The sequence below is a fragment of the Myodes glareolus genome, chromosome 17 (assembly GCF_982192425.1).
Source record: "Myodes glareolus chromosome 17, mMyoGla1.1, whole genome shotgun sequence".
Taxonomy (NCBI): Eukaryota; Metazoa; Chordata; class Mammalia; order Rodentia; family Cricetidae; genus Myodes; species Myodes glareolus.
In genome coordinates, this window is record NC_142042.1 from 58,145,239 (window position 1) to 58,168,681 (window position 23,443).

Below are 23,443 nucleotides of genomic sequence, written 5' to 3' on the forward strand. Positions count from 1 at the left end.
ACCTGTGCTCTTGGTTGTCAGCCCTCTAAACTCCCACTGATGAGGAAAGTGTTCGTGGAAGAAGCTACTGATCTCTAGTACCCAGGAACCTTCTGGGAGGCTAAGGCTATACCTTGGTGGTAGACTGCTTGGTGCCTGGAATGTGGGAGGCTCTGCATTTGAGCTACAAAAAGAAAGGGGGTTGGGAAGAAGGGAAGGAAGGGGAGGGGAATGAAGGGAAGGAAAAGTAAAAAGAAGTTTTTGAATATCTCTGCCTAGATTAAATTGTTCGCGTTTAGTTGAAATACTACATTTGTGATTCAAAAGATGTTTTCTTGCCTTTTAAAGTTGATATTTCATTCTTAAAGCCACTATTTCTTTTACATCTACAAGGACTCTGAGCTTCTTCTAAGTTCAATTAAGCCCAATTTTCTTAATGAAAGAGTCTTGACCTGACCCTCTTATCCTGGACATCGTCTCTGAATTTTAAGCAATTTTTATAGCATCTTTCACACATGAATGAGTAAAAAGGAACCCCTTTCAAGAGAGAAATCGTCGGGGCTGGAGAGATGGCTCAGTGAATAAGATTTACAGTTATACCAGATTGCAGCAACCACACAAGCCAGTTGTGGTCCCTTGCTGACTGCTAGCCCAGGCCAAAAACAAAAAAAAAAAAAACAAAAACAAAAACAAAAAACAAGAGGTCTAAGTTCAGGGAGACACTCTGGCTAAAAGGAACAATACAGAAAGTGATAGGAAGACATATGATGGATACATATTGCATCGACACCTACAGTTACACACGCACATACACATACACTAAATACATAAATCATGGAGCATGTTTGGTTTTTACACTTCATTATATACAGTGCTGCTAGTTGATATGTAAGTTAAATTTATAGTTATCTCCAGCATAATGCTTTATGAAAGAACAGTATTTCTTTGCTAATTTAACTACCCTTATTGTGAATTCAGTCATGAAATCATTCTGTACTATCCCTGTAAAAAACAAATATGGTTGACAGATTCAGCAGTGAAAATGTTTATGTACTAAGCATCTCTGATATCCCAGGATCTGTCCTATGGATTGAGGATTTACAAACAACCAAAATGAGCTTTCCCTTGGGAAAAAATACCTGAGCAAACCATATCAACCTATTAAAAAATACTTTTAAGAAACACTTTTTTGGTGTTTAAAATATAAAATATAATAATGTTTTATGATTTCATAAAAAAGAATATATTCTTTTTATTTTTGAGATATAATTTAGTTATAACATTTATCCTTCCCTCCAAATCCTTCCACATGCCCTCCCTTCTCTCCTTCAAACTCATTGCCTCTTCAGTCACTCTTATTACATGTATATGTAGACATATATGCATGTACACTCCTAAGTATAGTCTGTTCAGCTTGTCTAACGTGATTTGTACTTGTGTTTTTAGAGATGACCATTTGGCACTGAACCACTAATTGGTGTGCTCTTCACTGGAGAAGCCCACTTCTCCAGATTCCAGATTTCTTCATTTGCCTTTAGTTCCTTGTGTAGGGTTGGGTCCTTATGGGCTTTTCTCCAACTAGTTTGCCATTAGAGTATATTATTGACAAATTTTTAGTTACTTTTTTATTCATTTTATGCATGTTTTGCCAATGTTTAAGTATGTACACCATATTTGTGTATGGTGATCACTGAAGTTGGTAAAGGGTATCAGATCCCCTTCAACTAGAGTTTCCAGATGTTGTGTTCTAACATGTGGGTGCTTCAAATCAAACCTGGATCCTCTGCAGGAGAAACACATGTTTTTAACTGCTGAGCCACCTCTCCAGCCCCATCTTGAAAAATCCTTTATCCGGTATGTGTTGTTCTTTCTATTACATTCTCAGGTACAAAGGAAACCCACATCATAGTATGGGCATAAGTGGTTTAGGCTATTCTAAAAGAGCTAAAATTACAAAAATATGTCTTACTTAGTGCTCTAAATTTTAGAGTAGAAACAATTGTTCAAATTATTATTCTTTCTAAATGAAAACATGTCTATGCCAAGTTTGTTGCATGCTATATTGCGGTTATTACCTAAGACTTTGAAGGGCACTAAACCGATGAACAGTGCTTGGTCTACTAATAGATCAGAAAGAAATAACCAAATGCTTCGCATGTAGTTAGTTTTGTTCCACCAGTCTGCAGAGAAGTAACTTACAGTTTCCTAATCAAAGGGTCTGTTCATGTTTTGAGTCTGGCCATGCAGAAATAGCCTAAAATTTGTGGAGATATTGAGTTGGCCATTGTCTCAACTAGTTTGGCAACAATTTGACCATTAATGGGACTGACTGGCGTGCCACTTTCTGAGTTACTTATACGATCAAAGCAATGATTAAATTCTTAAACCTAGATCCAGTTTCAATGAATGAGTGCAATGGGCAGCATCCCATGCTTCCCACATCCTATACCAGGAAAATGAGTCCATGGGTAACCAGTGTGACTATCCAATAGGACGCAGAGCAATGTGGAGGTAAGAAGAGATTTTTATGCTCCTGATCTGCTGTTTTCTATGTTTTCTAATCATATAAGCAGGGCAGGATTCACAGTTCCATGTCTCATTTACAAAAAAAAAAAAAGACTGTCTTCCCTTTTCCCCATTTATGGGTATTGTGGGGCGTGCCTGATATGGTATGTGAAAGTGCTTGGGAATGGTATGACCCTCGCATGGTATGACCCTCGCACGTCATGGGGCTTTGTAAGTTGAACTTATGCATGACAGTTCAAAGCCCCTCCTCCCACGCTTCAGTGATGCATTCAAAAGGGAGCATAAATTTATTATCAAACATATGAAGCAAACTCCAGCCTCAGAGACATTCTTATCACAGTCTCTCTGAGTCTACCTTTGTTTCTGGTTCTCCAAATGGCACAGTGCTCTGGTGTAATGACATAGTGCTAATTGCACAAGCACTAGAAGATCCTACCAGGTCTATCACTTGCTAGCTGAGGACCTTCACCATGTATTTGATCTTCTATAGAACCGCTTTCAAATCTACAAATAGAATTATTAAAATCACACCCATCTCATAGAATTGTTGGAGGATGAGTCATTATAAAAGAAATCATAGGGAACGCAGCTGTGAGACCATATTTGTGCAGTTAACATGTAGGTGAACATCCTGTTAAATGTGAAAATCCAGTTCCAGGTCTCAGTTCCCGCTCTGACAGCTTGTGTGATCCTGGATAATTCACCAACTTTTAAATAGCTCAGGTACGAATCATAAAATGAGGATAATATTGACTTTATGATGGCCACGTAAAACTCATTGGTAACTCATGTGAAATTGTTTGACTAGATTGCAACACAGAACACAAATGCACACAGCTGTTGTTTAGTTTTTCTATATGAACAAACACACAGGAAACAATTGCAAAGATTTTATTTAGCGGCTTTCTGTGCTTGGCACTCAGAAACAGTTCCGTGCATAAGGGCAAATTTTTATACACCTTTTCTTCATACATATTTTACATACCCTTTTATTGCCCCCTTTTTAATATTCATAATATTGAATACCCCCACTAGGCATATAAATACATTTATCTACAACACCTCAAAACCAAAAAAAAATCTTAATAATATCTGTATTATCTTTCTTGGTATCATTTGCGTTTCCACAACATTTAAAAATTTTAGCTTGCAGCAAGCTTCACTTGTTTTCTTATCATTAAAGGATTTGAAAGAAAAAAGAAAGAAAAAACAACCCCCAAACTTCAGAATGCAACGAACTATTTGATCAAAATGGAGAGCTACAGACAGGTAGAAAGGGGGCAGAAGACCCATCTGCAATTCTCTCCGGTGTGTCAGGGTTTCTCTTGCATGGGACCAGGGGCAGATCGTCTAGGTCAGCACCTTGAATCTGGCATTTGAAGCTAAGCCTGTCTTCCGTGACTGTTTTTGGTATCACCTGGGAGATAAAGTCATTCTTCAATCTCCACACCCGTTTCCCTCATCCTGTCAGGCTGCCGTGAAATGGCACTCCCATTCGGTGCACCTCTCTCCTGGGTCTTTGTGGTCAGAGCTGCGGAATCCAGCATTCCTTGTCCTAACCCTTCTCATTGGTACCCTTGGCTAGAAGCTGAGTCCCAAAGAGGCTTACTCTCCAATAACACCATCATTCTTTCTAAAACTTTAGGGGCTAACCAAACCCAAACTATTCTCCTTGGCGAATTCAACCTCCTCATTTGTTCACATCTTCTCAGTCTCGTCATCCGCTTCCTCTGCTGCTGTCAATTCTCTTTCTCTCTCTCAACTCTTCTCACCCTGTCCTTCCACAGGCACTGTTAGGACGTCAGTGATGGCACACTGAATGAAGAGAGCCGAAAGTTTCAAAGCCATTTCTCTCAGGAAGCCAAGTCCAGCTGATGTCTGTCCACCGCAGTGATGTGGAGAGGTTCTAGGGCACATGGTTCATTCCAGAAACATGGTAAGCTGCAAAGGAGAAAGGCTAATGGCTAATGAAGACCCAATCCATCTAGGGTTGTATATGGACAGATTGTTGATGTAAGCACCCACTCTGGGCCTCCCTCCATAGAGTTCACCCAGTTCAGAGTCAGTGTAGAGAATGTTTGTGTTTGTAAAACTTTGTGTATGCATGTGTGTGGATGAATATAGGCGTGTAAGTTTGTATGTGTGTGTGTGTGTCTGTCTGTCTGTCTGTGCATGAGTCTGTATGTGTAACTTTTCTTGGCTGCTACATGCTAGCATCTCCATCAATATTATTATAAAATGATTATTCATCTCTTCAAGGCCACTCTGTCATACACAATGCTTTTTATAAAACTAAGAGTTTGGGAGGCAGAAGAATGACCACTGAGTTATGGATGATGCACTCCAAGGATCCTTCAGTGGTATCTATTGCTCTTCTCTGTTTTCCTTATCCAGAAAAACAAAAAAACAAAACCAAAAACAAAAAAAAACAAACGCACAATTCCTATTTTCCCAAGGCACGGGATTCCCAAAGAGGAAGCTCCACCCACAGAGATTCTGGAGTCTTGACTGCCATCATCCATGGTGCTTGGACTGCTCCTTAAACCATGTGCACGGACATCTGGGAGGAGGAGCCTGGGACTGCCCCATACTGTCGCCCATCGCAGGTGTTGGCAGCCTGTTGACTGTTACCTGCAGGGCTGATCATATGCATTCCGTGCTCCATCCCTGTGGGCAGGTACTGCCTCTCTCCAAAGGCCCCGTTGGAAGGAGAAGAGCAGAGTAAAGTGCTTTGAGATGCGCTCAGTTTTTCTGGGCTTGCAGCTAGCCTGGGGGAGGTGGGGAAATTGTATCCATACAGATTGTAGGGATTGTGCAGGGAGAAGGCATTGTAGGAGCTCTGCTGCATGTGGCTGCCACCAAACATGTGCGGTGATGAGGAGCTGGATGCCGCATTGCCTGCCTGCATGACATACTGAAACTGGGAAGTAGGGAAGGACCCCAACTGGCCGCCATAGGCTTCCATCTTGCTGTTGCTAGGCAACGAGGGAGGTGTTGGTATTCCTGAGATCAGAGATGGAGTCCTCTGAGGCATGAAGGTTTCAGAGGGCTGAGTGGCTGAAGCTGTGCCACTCTGGAGCCTGTTGTAGCCACTGTCACTCAGCCCTGGATAGCTCTGCAAGGCAGCCATGTTGCTTCGGGCACATGGTGGATACTCGGAGAGATTCAGATTACACAGCTGGCTTTCTCGACAGCCCACGTTGAAAGTATTGGGGGCCAAATGAAAAGTTGGAGGAGAACAGGATGGAGATAAGAGATGAGAAGAAGCCGAAGGAGACGGTGTCCCGGTGCTGGAGGTGGTTGGGGAAGTACCTGTGCTGCCCCCTGAAAAATAAAACATGAATTCCAACTGATTAAGATTATAAATCAATTGCTTCCTGTTACATCAGAAGGTGATGTCACATGTTTGAGCACACGTTACAAAGGAGATGACAAAGGATGACATGAGACCACTGGTCTTTGCATTTCTTTCTGGTCTTAGTCATATTTTAAAAGTTTACATCAAACTTTCAGTGTTCAGTTTTTATATTCTTACCATTGAAGCCACTTCCTAATAAGACTTTCAGTGATCAGCAGTAGACGCTACTAGCTCAGCTCTTCCCATGGGCGGGGCAAATGTGTAAGGTCTATATTTTATTGAGTAACACTTTCCTTATCATGCATTCTTTAGTAGAATACCAAGGCAGGACGCTAACCTTATTGGGATGAAGCAGGGTACCAAGTTAGGACTTAGACCTGAGAAAGCACAGCAAACAAACCTGAGTTATGGAACCTGGGACATTATTTTGGAGGTCTGGTATATCATATCAAAGGCATGTGATAAGCGTAATTATAAGATGCAGACTAAAGTGAATCAGGACGAAATTAAAATCACAGTCCTGAGGATCTGCTGGTCTTTCACAGCCTGCCAAGCCTGGGAGGCTGGAAGAAGAGTTGTACATGGAATACTTGAGTGTGGATATGTATGAAGCCAGACTAGCCATAAACTAACCAGAGTGTTAGCTGAACAGATTCGGCTCTGTGACTCCCCTGGCTTTGATTTTCTTCATCAGAGATGAGGCCTCTGGTAAGATCGGTGGTCCTGAAGCTGAAAAGTCCTGCCATTTGAAAATGCTACTATGCTAGGATTCAACCTGGAACCAACTAAAGGCGAGTTTCCGTACGTGAGAATTCCACGTCAGCACTTTCTCAAAGCTCCTCTAATGTACAGCCGGGATGGAAAGCTGACGATGCCGTGTGAGTTCCTACTTCACAGTGCGCAGACCAGCGATTCTGAAATGCCAATGCGCATGCGCGTCGGCTGGAGGGCCTATGAAAACAGACGGCAGGCTCCGTTTGGTTTCTGGGTCTGTGTCCATGGGGAGGAGCTTGAGGGTGTACATATCAGGCCCAGAGGTTGTACTTTACAACGGAAGACCTTCCAAAATCCTATTTCCAAATGATCCTGCGTCTGCCTTGTAAAAGTCATTAACCATGTAGATGGCAGGCTATACTAAGGGTTGAGGCTCCAATGGACTAAGAATTGGTTCAAGCCAGCCTTCACCAAAGATGTTCTCCAAATAAGAACACCAAAAGTAACCTTTGCAAAGACCCATCTTTTTGGGGGGCAGGAGGCATCCGCTCTCTACCTCTTTCAATGGACGTCAAAGGCACTAAGTGCTTGGGGTAGCTGAACCTTCATTGAATTCTAGAATATTCAACTGCTTTGTCCTTTCTAGAATCCTTCTTGATGAACTGCCTTCCATGTACCCATATGGTACTTCTCCTAATTGTTGAGAACCGTGGTCCTTCAAGGGACAACATGTCTTACGTTACCAATAACTGTTGTTGAGGCTCGGAGAAACTAAGCATCATTAGAAGGGAAGTGTTTTTCAGATGACAAAGAACAGGACTGAGTTTTCTTTTGTTTTAATCAATGAAGCATTCCAGATGTAGTGGGAAAACATCTCTAGCATTCTAGGAAGGAAAGAAGCTGGTAGAGGGGGCAAAAAGCCTTGGTCTAGATCACAGGCAAAGTGGGGGTATTGGTAGTAGAAGAAAAGATTAGACTTTGTTAGGATTTTGCTCAGAGTTAAATTTTTATAGCTCAATATTATCTCTTCCATGGTCAAAGGGATTTCCCTCAGTGAACTTTCAGATCCAATTGTATTTAAAGACAATCCAATCAGCTGCTAATTTTAGAGTCATATCAAAAAAATCTCTTTTCATAACAAATTCCTGTAAAAGAACTAAAACGGGTTTGGTTCGACAGTCTGTGATAGTCTGTGATAAGACTGGCATTGCCCAAAACTACAAGTAGCTGGGAGGAGCTTCTCTTCAGTTCACAGCCACAAACTGCGACTCCATCACTGTGTTCTCCACAGAGACGGAAGAAAGGGCTTGAGCCAGTGAGCCTCATTTTCCCTCCTTTTCATACTGTGGCTGTGTCTAAGGATCAGCAGGAGTATGAATCATCAACTCCGAATGCTTTCTGAGGCATCATTTTAATCTAATGAGGGAGTCCTGGAAGGGGAAGCTTCCAGAAGCAGAAGCAGGCCATCTCATGCTTCCTGCTGCTGAGTGGTCGGATGCCTCTCTCCCTCTATATCCTACAGAAAGCTCAGAGATTTCTTTTTTTTCCTCTTTGAGGCACCCTACATACACTTTCTGCTTTTCCACCCTAAATGCCACCAACTTTACTGTAGTAAAGTGCTGTGGCCCAAATGGAGAAATTTGACTCCAGCTGTAAAGAGATTTGTGGTTTTACGAGATATGAATATAGTCTCCTGTCTTTGAAAACTAGTCCTGCTCTCCCTGGTCTGGTGTTTATGTGACCCCTGAGGAGACCACCTGTTCAACACACTGTCCTATCCTGTCGTAGGTGAGCTCCAGCCGGCACAGGCCTCGGCCCTGCTGCCGGAAGTGCAGGATGGAGTAGATGACGTTCTACAACTCTAAATGGTTTTCTCAGATGGCTCAAGATGGAGCGAATGGTACTGATTTAAGGCCTCAATTGGTTTCACTACAGAAGAAAAAAAAGAAGAAGAAGGGAACTATTAACAAGTTACAGGGGTTTCTGCTGAGCAGATGAGAGGCACATGTTAAAAAGTTTGTAGTCAGCTTGCTTTGGCTTTTAAATGACATTCACTGGAAATGAGACTTGGTGGCCTGCTGAGCTTCAGGGGGGGTGGGAGCCTCCATATGAGCGAGTATTTGAAGGAGAGAGTAAGCCTGTCCAAAAGAGGGTCATGTTGCTCCCATCCGCTTTGAGGAAACATTGTTATGCACTTAAAGTACTCAATACAGATAAGAAGTAGTTCTCAGAGTCCACATAGAGAGAGAGGACTGTGGTATTCATTTTGTAGAAAGGCAAACGGAGATACTGAGAAGCCTTTAGTCTCTTATGATATAATGGCTTGTCAAATGTTAAACAAGATTGGGAGTGCCAGCCAAGCGCTAAGTAAGCTGAAGGAGGCAGCCGGCCCTCCCTGTGCATTTCATCACTTGGCTAACAGAGACCTCTCATCCCGAAACGTCAGGGCAAGGTGGGACACCAGGCTGCCTCTCAGAGCAACGCTTGTCCCCATGACCACAACAGTGTCCCTCTTGTTCACCCCCACCTCCTCGGTCCCTGCAAGGTCATGGACTCTCTGAGCGTCTTGACATAAATTTGCTTAGTGGACAAATGTGTACTGTAGACATGCAGGAACCTGCTATCTTACAAGGGGCCTTGATTGCTTAGCGCCTCCTCCAAGCTATGGGCTCTATAGTTATATAAGTGGGATTTCTAATAACTCCTTTCTGGGGATGTTTTGAGAAATTAAAAAGTAACCATATTTTGGCATATAGACATTAAATGTGTTCTTTCATGGGAGGAGGAAAGAATGGGAAAGAAACCTTGAAGAACGCTCACTCCTATGGTGATGGCTCCCACATGTTGGCTTCTGTCCGGGGAGAGCATGGCTTCTATACCACTAATGGGCATGATGTCACAAGATGTATTGACATAATATTTCAGGCTGAAAGAACCTCTGTGGTGTGAATGATGAGGCACATAGTGAATTGAAAGCTCTGGGACACCTGAGCCATGTTCCCAAAGGTACTCAGTTCCTCTTTGAACCGTCTGCCCTTCCTCCCTACTCTGTGAGCCCAGGAGGAAAATGAACTCTTCCGTGGTTCTATTTCTTCTCGGATCAAGCAAAGCAGAACTGATTGAATACAATTAAGTAACCCATTGTCCTCAGAGAGCCTCGCCCACTTCTAAGACAGGATTAAAACATAATGACATTAATAACTTCATATTCGTAGGTAATCCAGAATCCATCTCCACCATCCCTCCCAGCTCCCTACATCATAATTAACTCAGGGACCGAAGTGAGGAGGCACACATTAAGATACATATGCAACATTAACTTGTGCCAGTATTCAAGGCTAAGAGCCAAAACAACCAAGAATGCATATTTAGCGGTGAGCCCATATGAGGACAATAACCTAGAATACACTTGTGTACCATGAAGACAAGTTAAATGTGTCCGTAAAAATCCCGAATACCAAACCTGCTGACTTTTGCATCTTTAAATTGATCACTTCCAGATTGTAACATGGGGGGTTTCACAGACAACTTCCTTTGGAGTTTATTTCGTTGTGCTGTACACACACACACACACACACACACACACACACACAAAGATAAAACCCCATCTGGGTAAAGAAAGAATAAATTTCCATGTAATTGATTACTTGTTCTCATGGCGAGACTCTTCTCTCCCTATAACCTGATGCCATCTGTCCCTGACAAGTGCTGGTTCCCGGTGTACTCAGACATGGAAGAGGTAAAACAGCAGCCGCCCATGAACTGATCCCCAGTGCAGAAGCCCAGAGGCCATAAAGTTTAATGAGCATGGCAACTGAGAAATTTCCCTCAGCTGAAATGAGAACTCTTCTCAGGACACAAATGTGAGTGAGCATCACGGTCCTACGAGGAATTGTCTGGTTTCCACCGGAGAAAGATGGAACCCTCCCTCATCCCTTCCATAGCTCCAAATGTATTCTACTTAGAAAACCCTCGACCGCTCACTCTGCTCTGTACCCGGTCCGATGTTGTCCCGTTCCCTGGGCCTTCCATCCCCATGTCCTCGCCTCCCTCATTGCTTCCCACACTCGTTTTCAGTCTGTCTCGTCACATGCATCTGTTGTTATTGTCATTTTAGCTGTCTCTCTCTGGGGAACAATGCTTGCTTGCTTTCTGGGAAGCCAGCCTTCTTCCCCTCTCCCACTTCACCTCCAGGAAAGGCCTGTGTACCTGGCCTGGAGAGCGCAGTATCGTATTTCCCCTACCGCTACAGTAATTGATTCTGAGGGGACCCAATTAGAATCAAAGAGATTTGGTGAGATTTTGCTAAAACCCCTTGATCACAGGCACATGCCCTTTCACTTTAGAGGGAAGGTAAAAAATATCTCGGGCCAAGGATACTTTCTAAGCTATCGCAGGGGACAATTGAAACCAAAGTCACCGTGGAGGAAAGCAGAGTGGAAAGAAATGGGGCGCGTTCTGGCTAGAGTCCATAACTTAGGCTTTGCCTAAAGAAACTGCTTGAATCCCTCCCGTTTTACAAGTCAATGAGTTTTGCTTTTATAATTTGCTATTCGGGTTTTTTATATTTACATAAAAATTCTAGTTGATAAATGTCTCTGATTCTATGAGGGTTTTTTTCTTTCTGTGAATCTGAAGGTCTGAGAATATTAGAATAAATCTGAAGAAGAACATAGACATGAGAGTGCAGGGGAAGGTCTATGGACCCTTTGTCGGGTGGAAGTTAGGGGTGAAGCCCATGACCAGCAGTAACAAGGGATTTGAACTGTTTGAGTGCCTGCAGATAGACAGATACCTGGCCCAGCTAAATATATACATATCTATATATGAGATGAGCTACCTGCCTTAATTTCAGTATACGCAGTCTCTTAAATTGTGATCCAAATCAGAGGAGTTCCTGCTCTTCCCTAGTTCTCCTCAATAAGATCAAATTAAACAACTGGATACACAGGCAGGTGGTTTTCAAAAAGATGACTTTTCATATATGCATATTTATACCAAATAAGGAATGCAGTGTCGAAAATTGAAAAACAGACACTGTTTTTAAAAAAAAAAGTCTAAAAGTTGGCAAGATGGTTCTGCAAGTGAAGGGACTTGCCACCAAGCCTGATGGCCTCGACCTGAGTTGCATTACCAGGGCATAAGGACGGAAGGAAAGGACAGACGTCACAAGTTGTCTTCTGACCTCTGCGTGCACCATGTGGTATATGAGTATGAGGGAGTGTGCACACAGACACAAGATAAACGTAACATGAGAATTTTTAAAAATATTTCTAAGTCCATGGGAAAGATGAATGCAAACACAGCAGTGAAATTGTTGCAACAGGAAAGGGATCTGGAACCCTGGAGCAAACTCACAAACGATATGAGGACAAAAGGAGGCAAATTACAATTCAAGGTGATACATTCTGCTGGGTTTATGAAGCACGGCCAAACAGCTAAAAGATGGAAAGAAAGTGGTTCTTTCAAAAGATAGAAATAACCAATGGCAGCGTCTCAACAGAGTGACCTTGAGCAGCCCGGGATAACGGAGGGTTGTAGATGACGAGGATGATGGTGACATCATCTCCTTCTGGGTCCATCTCCTGCAGACATGGATCATCTCTTCCCGTTCCTGTTCTTTCTGTTCACCAACATGAACACCATGTTTTGATATGTGTCTATAGTCTATAATTTTTAAATCATTATTAAGATATATATTTCCTCAAACATTTACTTTGTTTGGGTGTTTTTGGTCTTGCTGGGTTTTATTTGTTTGTTTTGATTTTCCTTTGTCTTTTGGGGCTTTGTGGGAAGGTTTTTTTTTAATGAGAGGGAGGAAGAGAGAAAGAACATGAACTTGGGTAGGAAATGATATGGGAAGGATCTGGGAGGAATGAAGGGAAAGAATATGACTAAAATATACAATTTCTTTTAAATAAGAACCTAATTTTTAAAAATTAATAATCTGTTTTAGTGTATAATATAAAGTACATTAATGTGGTCCTTAGTCTCCCTACAGTGCCATGGAATGGTTGAACTTCTTATCAATCAGTTTTTCACCATCCCTTCCTCCACCAACTGCTTGCTATTTATAATTCTCTCTTGTTTTCACTAATCTCTTTTCCCTTCAAAATTGAGCAGAAGGCTGAGGAATCCCCAACAAGCACCTTAACAATTTTCCCCTACTATAGCACCTATGAGAGTCTGTGTCCTCATTCCATCGCTACGTGAGTTTCAAGTGTGAACTGAGTGTAGTGTCTGGACCCAGGAATGTAATCCCAATGGGGAAAGTACTGAGGGAAGCATCAGTAAAAGATATTAAATGAAGAGCAAAACAAGTAGGAGGCTGCCCTATAAGACTTTAGCCAACTGCTACTTGAGCTGAGATTTCAAACAGGGACCATACGAGAAAAGCAAGTGAGTGAAAATCAGCCCTCTAAGCAGCATGTGACCAGGAAGAGCACAGCGGGTCTGAAAAATGAAAGCAGAGACGATGATTCAGGAGCAGAGGGGAGGTGGGTTAGGCTAAAGGATACAGGGATCCTGTTTGAGCACTTAGCAAAGCCCAGGTGCTTCTGTACAAAGTTTATCTGAAGGGACCCGCTTATCGAATCTCTATTTTAGAGGTCTAGTGATCTATGTCAAGGGGACAAAAATAAATTGTGGCTGCTTAAAATTTTAAGCACGTTAGGACTTAGAGTTGGTATGAGGAGATGTCTGTTCTGAAACACGGACCAGAAGCATGACGTGCAGAATGTCTTGGAACAGAACAGGGATGCTATGGAGGACATCATAAGCAGCCGGGTAAGGGATGGTGACAGATCAAAGCCAGGTGGTGGCATGGGAGATTAGAGATGCGGACAGATTCAAGAGCACTGGCAATAGGCTATGAGGTGACGCAGGGAGAAACACCCAGATGACAGGCCAATGTGGCATCCTTCTCTCAGGAGAGGCTCTTAGGTCAGTTTGGAACACACTAAGTCTAAGTGAGTTTAGGAGAGTGGTCCCCAACCTTTGGGTCTCAACCCCTTTGGAGTCCGAATGGCCTGTTCACAGGGGTTGCAGATCAGATATCCTGCATATCAGATATTTACGTTATGATTTATAACAGTAGCAAAGTTACAGTCATGAAGCAACAATGAAAATAATTTTATGGTTGGGGTCCCCACAGCACAAAGCAACTGTATTAAAAGATTACAGTGTCAGAAAGGCTGAGAACCACTGTTTTAGGGAGTAAGTGTACAAAGTGTTATCAACCTCAGGTTTGAGTATCTTTGACCTGAAATTCTTGGGGCCAGAAATATTCTGAACTTGAAGTTTATTTTTCAGATGTTCAGAATATTTATATATACTTCTGAGACAGTCCAGGAATAAAACCCTAACTGCAAGACATTAAATCCATGTTTTGTCTCGCATATACCTACACACATGACTGGAAAGCAATTACATGCAGCGCTTTTGATAATTTTGCAACAGAGGAGCTGCATTGTCCTTCCACTCAAAGGGATCTGTGCCAATCAGCCATCTTTGCATCATTGCGATAACTTCAAAAATTAATGTCCATTGAACTATTTTCTCAGTATTTCTTAATATCTTATCTTCATGTGTATATGTAGAGATAGCGTGTGTGCTCATGTGTGTGCAAGTGCTCTTGGGATCAGAATCAGATCTCATAGAGCTGGAGTTATAGACAGTTGTGGGTCACATGACATGGTGCTGCAAGACCAGTACATGTTCTAATTGATGAGCCTTCTCTCCAGTCCCTCAATATTTAATCGATATGATTTGTCAAGTGTATAATCCCCTCCACTAGCCAGCTTCTAACTACTTCCAGTCAAGTGGGTCACCAACAGGAACCCACCATAATTCTAAAGCTTTTACTATCTGGCCAACACTGAATTATCCAACAGCGTTGAAATCTATAATGAAGTCGGCTGGCCCTTGAGCAGAAGAGACGCTTCTGAAATGCTCGGTCTCTGGGTTTTCACAGAGGAAGGCAAAATGCTAACTGTGGTGCAGCCCGAACCATTCCTTCCAGCGGAACAACTGCCAAATGGCTTGGCTCTCCACTCACCAAGGTTCAGTTTTGCCACACAGATATCTCAGCTGCGTGCATGAGGAAACCAAGACATGAACGTTATTTAAAATATCCATCAGAGAACCACAGGATCACATTATATTTGGCTATAATAGGCCTGGATTCTTAGGTTTTTGTCTCTATTGCCTTAGTCACCTTCACCAAGTGTGAAGATCAATAATCCCAGCTGTCAAATTGATTAAACACACCTAGTAGAGCACGTTTTCAGGCGTCTTTGAGGTTTGTTTCCAGGAACAATTTGGTCATGCTGTTCTTGACCGAGTCAGTTATTTAGTCTGTGGATGGATTCAAATCTGAATGGGTTACCAGGATGTGGTAGGACCATGCAAGAATGAGAAGGAACTGCTGGCTTGCTTGCTCTCACAGAGCCCTGTCAAGAGCTATTGCCTAATCATGTTTCAAATACATATCTCAGAAAAACAAGTTCCCACTCACATCAGACACCCTTGTACGAAGGAAGTGGAAATGAGGACAAGCGTGATGGTGATCGCGAAGGTCTGATGACTCTTTACCATGCACTGAGAGTTTATTAGGATTTTAAATACCCGGCCTCATTTAATATTTACAAGAATATACCATGCTCTTCAGTAGCATACAAGAAGAAAACCTGGGTGGCAAAAAGGCTGAGAAACTCAGAGAAGATCCCAGCACTAGGAGGAAGTAGCGATGAGAACTTGGTTCACAATGTCCAACTTGAGTGATGTTGCTGATTAGGAATTAAAACTGAGTCCTCAAGCAGCCGATACAAATGCTCCACAACTGAACTGAGCCCCTAGTCCCCCTTTTACTTGTGTATAGGGTTCAGGGTGCTGATTAACTTGGCCAACGTGACACAAACTTAAGTCAACTGCGAAGAGGGAACCTCAGCTGAGGAATTGCTGCCACCAGATGGACAGCATGTTGGACATTTTCTTGATTCATGAACAATGTGGACAGTGTCAGCCCTGGGAGTGGTCCTGCGTTAGATAAGGAGAACTGAACATGAGCTTCTGCGTGAGCCAGAAAGCAGTGCTCATGTCTCTATTGCAGGTCCTGCCTCCAGGTTCCTGCCTCGAGTCCCCTTCCACCATGATGGACATCTGTCCGCAAATAGGCCCTTTCCTCTCCACAGTCCTCTTAGTTAGTAGGACAGCCGCAGAAACAAAATGGGACAGACAGGCTCTCACTAAGTTTTACAAGCTGGCCTTGAACTTGCTCTGTAACCCAGGCAGGCTTTATATTTGTGAACTTCCTGCCCCAGCCTTGTGAGCAGCTGTTCCGGGAGGCACCCTGTATGAGTCTGGGCTTTAATTATATCCATCTTGAAAGTGCAAAATATGTTAGCAGTGTTGGTCACAAACCAACCCCAGTGTGCAAAGTATTAGCTTCTCCCCTGAGAAGAGCTTATGGCGTCAGATATAAAGTCCTGGAATGGCCTCCCAAGTAACTAGAAATTCAAACATTAGGCTTCTGTCAATACTGAGAATTTCCCAGAAACGAATGAACTCAATCTGAACATTCTGCCCAGTGTCACCTTTTGGAAGAGGAAGACAGGAGAAGGAGACAAGCCAGCCTATGCTCTGGGAGACTTCAGCTTAAGAACCCAGGTGAACGGGCCTCAGAACATGGCTGGACTGACATGGAGCTGAAATCCTCCGAGCCTTCTGCACACCTCATCAAAGTTTTCCAGCCTGAGCTACAAAGGAGGGGACATTGGAAATTTGATTTAAAAAAAATCACAAACAAGTGGGGCAAAGTCCACATAACCCACCAGTGAGGCAGGACTGTAGTTCCAAGCAGACATAAAAAGGCTAGCTTACATGTAGCAAAGTTCTAGGGGGCTCTGAAGCAGCCCCTTCTCATGTGAGGCCTCATTTCATTCAGCTGAGAACTGAAGCTTTGTCACTAAAAAACTAGAAGAAAACTGATGAGGTTTCCATAAGGAGGAAATGAAGATATCATGATGGTCGCTTCCAACAGCAAGGCCTAGGAGACGGTTTAGCAGTAGTCAATTGCAATCGTTATTGTAGATAAATAACTAGCGGGCAGCAGATGTCGTTTACAGCAGAGTGCTTGCTTAGCAGATTCCTAGTACCACAGGGAGGGAAGAAGGAAGGACGGAATGAAGGAAAGAAGAAAGGATGGAAGGAAGGTAGGAAGGAAGGAAGGAAGGAAGGAAGGAAGGAAGGAAGGAAGGAAGGAAGGAAGGGAACAAAAGGAAGGAAGGAGGGAAGGAATAAAAGATGGAATGAAGGAAGGAAGAAAGAGAAAGGAAGGAAGGAAGGGAGGGAGGGAGGGAAGGAAGGGAAGGAAAGGAAGGGAGGGAGAGGGGAAAGCAGGAATAAAGGAAAGGATAAAGGAAGGAGTGAGGGAAGGAGGGAGGGCGGAGCCATGTGTGGTGATTTTAATGAGGAATACTTCTGATAGACTCGCTTCTCGATCTTGCCCACATGACTTGCCAGCTCTACTATTAAGAACTTCAACCCTCTGAAACAATAAGGCAGGAAAACTCCTTCCTGAAGTTACTTTTGATCATGGTATGTTATCAACAGCAAAGAAAAGGAACTATCACTGAAATCTATGGTTTTAGGAAGGAATTCTGAATACAAATGGCAGGCTGACTCTGGGCCCAACTCATGTACAGGACCGGTGGTGCTTTTGTTATTCATGAAGCTATAGGTTGTCTTTGTTCCCAGAGAGTCCATGCAACTGCTGGGTTGGCTTAGGGCTGGCTGTGCCATACTCCGCTCAGCTCCCCTCATCCCCTGTCCTCGGCAGATCAGAGGCCTTGCCCAGAGCCTTACCTTGCTGCTTTTGCATGGTGGTGAAATCCTCAAAAGTCAGGGTGCGTACGGGAGGTCTCCAGAATGCATATGTCTCCATAATGGCTTCAAGTCCAGTTCTGGAAGAAGAACAGCCAGAAAATCAACTTGTAAGCAATCCCAAGCATTCACTGATATTTGAAGTTGCAAGGGGAGTTGTCTGATGGGTGACACACCACAGCCTCTGGGAGACACACCACCAGGCTAAATCTGTCTGGGAAAGTACAAGGTCTGGATGGTGCTACGTTGCTGGAAGAAGAACAAAGGGAACTAATTCAGATCATTCACAAGAAAGTCCTTAACCGTGATGAAACTCAACTTCTATTTTCCTTCCAAAGAGGTCCAATGGGCATGATAATACAGTGTATTTAAGGTCAAGGCTATCACGAGTACAGTTGAGCAAAGAGTAGCATCGACTGCTTCTCATGCCGCCACCATGACCTCACCATGGCTGACACATCCTGCCCCAGAGCCAGCTCCACATCCAGAGTGTGGAAGGCTCAATGAAGTTGTCAGGCTGATGTGACTTCAAAGGTCCTAAGTCAACAAAGGGCGGGACAGCAGAAATGGGAGGGGAGGAAACAAGTGCACTCGAGTTTTATCGTAGTGAGAAATATCCACCCAAAGGAAAAGAGAAAAAAGACAACAGGCAAGAAGAATAGTCTGTATCTCTGAATGTTTATCTTCATTTGTAACCTAATAATTAAATGGCTCTTGGAAACCATAAACTTAGATTTTAGAAAACGTCGATTTTAAAATTACATTTATGTACAGCGTCTGGTCTAGTCACGTTGCGCACTCTGTAAAATGGACTATATGCATACTATTTCTTTATCATTCAACTGCATCCCTATATGAAATATTGAAAGAACTGCCTAGGGATTCCAGGATATTGTCATGATATGCAACATCCTCAGAACAGAATGTAGTTTGGGGCTCTGCTAAAAGCTTTGAAACTAAAAGCTAAAAGCTAAAAGCTTTTAAAACTTGTGTCAGGAAGTGGAGGTTGGGGGACTGTGAAGAAGAAGGGGGATCACAATGGCCTAGTTCTCTTCATGTGACGCCATCACAAAGTGCATGATGTACCTCTCAGCAAATAGATCTTTCCTATTGAAGAAATTATGCTCTCTGTCCTGCTACCTAAGTAATCCACTTGCTCAGCTCTGTTATATGCTAAGAATAAAGTGAGAAGTCTTATTTTAAGTGAAAACAAATACCTTCTCCCTTTAACTGATGCTCATCCCCCCAGCCTGGCATTCTCAGAGGAGCCACTGATGCATGGACAGTCTCTCTGTGTTGGGAATTTAGCTTTCTGGGTAGGCTTTGCTTGCACATTTCTCTTTCTAAAGGCTTCCCTGGTTCTAGGCGGCTTTAAATACACTGACGCTGGCAAACCGAACTCTGTATTTTAAGAAGAGGTTCACAGGAGAGAGCAGTGCATGGTGTTTATTAGCTGTTAATCTGTGAGAAGCAGGAGCAGACGAGATCTCTACCATCAGTCTACATTGGTGCTGAATACAGTTCGTGGGACTATTTGTGGAGAGAAAGAGCTTGGGCAATTAAGGGAGTTCAGAATAATAAGGGGAGAGGCAGATAAAGCCATGTTGAGCCTGGGTGGATAGAAGAAATAGATAGGCCCAGCTTAGATCTGACTGCTTTGTCCTGGAATGTTGGCAGCCCACCAGAACAGCCTAGGGTTCCCTTTAACGGTCCAGGAGGCTCACTGCAGATGGCAAGGGTTTATTATTCCACCTTCCAGTGCATCTTTTCCAGGAGCAAGTGTACAGCATTGAGGACAAAAGCTAGCTCAAGGACAAAGAACAATCCCGTCTCGTTTCATAATAACGTGGTAGGAAACTGGGAAGTTTCAGCAGTACCGCAGTATAATGCCAACACTGTAGTTTTTAGTAAGTAGAAGTAGATTTGGTTTCTTTTTCATAATACTATTTCCAAACGCTATGGCATGGAATGGATTATTTTATTTGTGCAGTCAATTTTATAGTATAATATAATGACTATGTGTCAATTACCAAATTTAACTTTTTTAAAAAAGTGATGGAATCATAGATTTAAAACATAAAAAGATTCAGAGATGTGTATTCTATCTCTTCTGGCATTTTTTTTCAATGGTTATCCAGCCTCTATTGGTGCATTTCCTTGGGAAGACATTTTGAGTTTTTGTTCAATCTGTTATTAAGCTGCTTCTGACAGTTGGATGAAATTTCTGGTGTAAATTCCATCCTCTGGTGAAGTAATGAGAGTCTCATACATCACTGACAAAACTTCTGTCTTCCACACCCTCCTCTAGGAGACGTTCCTTAGCCTAAGAATCCAGCATGCCATCCATAGATGCACCCACGGCCATCCAGGAGTTCAGATAGCAAGGGTTATTCTCACGGCAAAGAAGTAGGGATAGCATTTATAGTTCCCCAAAAGTAGGCACAAACGATACCATTATTAGACACATTTTATTGTTGAACTATATCTTCCATAGATTTTTACTGTATAGGAAAACTATAAACTAGCCTTTAGTATATACTCTCCTATATAGTATGGTAGGAATCTCAAGCACTTATATAACTTTATCTGTTTTAGGATTCTGAGTAGTCCCCTTTTTAGAAAAATTAATCCCGTTTTTTGCTATATGCCTTATATTCTATTTGTCTCAAACTCTATCCGGCTTCACTGACTAGAAATCACCAGTAATGTATCTCAGAACAATTTAGTAATCCACTCTTTCTACAGCTCGCTTGTATGTGCTTCAAGAGATTCAGATCCAAGGTTTTTCTTAGCTCAAGTGCCTAGCATAATGATTGATGTATCATATGTCTCAATTCATGTGCACTGAATTAGCAAACAGGTGTCATTATTTTATAATTTTACCAAGACTGACCATTTTCTCAATCGACACGTGTTGGATTAACTAAATAGAGGAACTAGTTCGTAAGTTTTAACTAGTACACATTCTTTTTTCCTGGTTTAAAATTTTTAAAACCAACTTGGTATGAAAAGTAAAATCTCTGAAGGTAGAAAGAATTCTCTAGTGCCAAAGTTTGAAGCCTTTTCCTCTCTGTCTGACCGGACTTCTGTCTATTTGGACCAAGGTCTCCAGAAGGTTTCCCTCTCCCTCTGGCTTCTTTTGTCCTGGACTTAGACTTTTTGACCTTCCATAGAGTCTGAGCACCCTGTCAGAGTTTGGGCACTTCTACACTTGTCTTCTCTCAGAGTCTTTGTCAACGACCTGTGAAGCTGCTGGGTGGCTACTCCAGGTGCATCTTGTACTAGCACTAGCTAATGTTTGTTCACTGTTATCTTGCCCAAATTTTGCGAATTTTTATCTCTAAGCCTTACAGAATGGACTCATTATTTCACACGTGTGAAAAGCTGTGTTGGGTAGTGCTCGGTTAACACATTCCCCATGGTGGGCCTCTGTGGGCTGTGGCACAGCAGAGACCTGGCGTCTTCTCTGGAGCTTCCGATCAGAAACAGCCAAATTGGCAATTGTTCCCTCTTGCTGCCTTTTCCCCCGTTAGTCCAGTGACAGCAGAGGCCACATCTAAACCCCCTTTCTTCAGTCTTTTGGCTGTAACTTCCTCTCTGGTTTCCAAGCTGATTCTCTTTCAACTTGGCCAAGCCAAAGGCTATGCTGAGGGAAGAAGAGGAAGGAGGCTGAGCTAGCCAAAGATCTCCTTCACATATGAATAGTGCCTCAAGATCAACTGATCTGGAATCGCAACCCAGAGTGGAAAGAAATATCCTCCCAACTGCATTTAAAAGAGAGAGGAAGAGAGACTTCTTTTGAAGTTCAGCAAATACGAGACAATTGTAATAATTATCATTAAAATATCTGTGATCCTGTTTAGGAATCACTGAACAGAGTTTTCACATTATCCTGGCCTTGAGATAGGAAACTACTTCTTCGTCATTGTCTGTTTATTTTCTCTTTATCTCTACTTTTTCTTAAGTTTGACATCTCCCTAAACGGTGTGACAAGATTATTGTAAACAAGAGAGCGCATGCAATAGATTGAGATGGCCAATGTTCCTCTCTCAACAGAAGGAAGTCTATGGTTAAAAGTATCCTAAGGTAGCAGGGATTTTGAAAGCCTAAAGGAGTGTTCAGACTATAAAAAAAAAGTCTTAGCTGATATAAAAGCAAAACAGACACAGAGTTATTGCCCTTAAGGAGTGTTGTGTTCAATAAAGAGAAGAAGAGAGAGAAAAAACCAACATGAAAGGGACCGTTTTACAAACTGTCAGATACACTGGAGATATAAAAGAGGTGTTGTGAAGCCTTGAGCAAGAAGTATTTAATAGATCTGGGAAACTAGAGGAAGATTCAACAACCGGTCACCTATTTAACCTAAATATTAAATGACCCTCTCAGCAACCTTCCACCTAGAACAAGAGGGAGCTTTTACAGCAGAGTCAACAATGTGTGCAAAGACTTAGCAGTGTGAAAAGGAAGGTGTGTTCTGGGCACATTCATGGTGTTATTGAAACTCTGTGTACGGGGGGGGGGGGTGTAAAATGGACTTTCAGTCCAGATCTGATTAGCCTATCTCAATGCTTTTAATCTATCCTTGCTCTCTTGAGGACAGACAGGTCGAACCTTCCACACATTCCTCTCTCACTACTTTGTAGAATCAGTTCCAACCTCCAGTTATTTAACACATTTCTTGTTCATATGTTCTAAAGGATCTCAAATCTGAATTCTACAATTTAAGGACAAACTTATCATGTGGAATTTGGCTTCTCGGTATACAGCAGTTTCATCAACACAATGACAAAGCTGCTGTCAGTAAGCCTCCTTCGCTGGCTTTGGAAGAATGAGTAACCAATGGAAATGTAATTGACTGGAATTGAATGAAAATTGTCCATCACCTGCTGGTCCCAAGAGGTTCCCTTTCCAGTGTCCTTCTTAGAGTTTAGATAAGTTGTAATCGCAGTTCCTGGGCATTTGCAATGTCTCAAGAGTAATCAAAAATTGTAACCACACTAAACAGTTTAGCTAAAACAATAAGTTCCTTTGCATTTGACTGGAATAGTCTAGCTTTGTTATTCGGAACACCACACAAGGGACAGGTGAACATTCTAGTTAAGAGCATAGACTCTAAATATAGACTGCCTGGCTTCTGATTAAGGCACCTTTGGGCAAAGCCATGTTCACGTCTTCAGGCCTATGTCTCTCTAGTTTTAGGATAGAGAAATCTGTATTATTTTGCAATATGGTAACTTAATAAACACAGCCTGATTGAAAACAAAACTTCTCAAGGCAAGTGAGAAAGCAAAATAAAAGCCATGTCAACATTGCTCCACTTCGAGCCTTCGAGCAAAAGAAAGCCAGTCCTTCTGCTCGAGTTGCAGCCTGGTCTAGCAGATACAGTCGGACTTCCCTGAAATTCCCAGTCCACTCAGTCTCCTGGCTGGAGGCAAAATGGGGAAGGAGCTCCGTGTTACCTAATTCCACTTCTCATTTCCTCATCAGAAAACCAAAAGCGTGTCCTCACGCCCCTGGAGGCCTCATTATCTTGCCGATATCTCCGGCTACAATACACTCGCCATTAAAAAAACAGACGCCACGGTGTTCAATGACACCATCCTTGAGCAGCAGCCATAGATAATAAAACAATTGCCAACATTCCCTGGCAAGTCCGTATGGCCAGGAGGACAATGGTGGAAACAGTTCATGACAAGGGAGGAGGAACACGTAATAAGGCCGAGAAAAGTATTAAATCCTGGCGAAAAGGCTACGCCATGGGACGTGACAGGCAGCTAAGGCTCTGGTGAACAGGAGAAACACAACTGCCCACGGGAGGTGCTGCTGCCAGCAGCTAGAACAGGGCCAGTTACCTTGAACGACAGATGCAACCGTCCCTCCGAAGTCCAACACCGATTGCTTCCCTAGACCTGCTGAATGGCCGAAGTCACCCATGCCAGGGATAACAAGAAAGTATGCAAAAATCTACAGGGGCCTGAAAGGCTG

General features: G+C 42.8%; 1 protein-coding gene across 2 annotated transcripts in view; it reads right to left on the reverse strand.

The window, feature by feature from the left end:
* Positions 1 to 3,380: 3,380 nt before the first annotated feature.
* Positions 3,381 to 23,443, reverse strand: part of Tbx15 (T-box transcription factor 15) — a 117,755-nt gene continuing 97,692 nt past the window's right edge. For both annotated transcript variants that reach the window (XM_085677926.2, XM_085677924.2), the window contains exons 7-8: positions 17,441 to 17,538; positions 3,381 to 5,829 (exon numbers count right to left, since the gene is read on the reverse strand). In XM_085677926.2, coding sequence (XP_085534052.1) covers positions 5,045 to 5,829; positions 17,441 to 17,538 — 883 coding nt within the window. In that variant the 3' untranslated portion in view covers positions 3,381 to 5,044. The remainder of the gene's footprint in view (positions 5,830 to 17,440; positions 17,539 to 23,443) is intronic.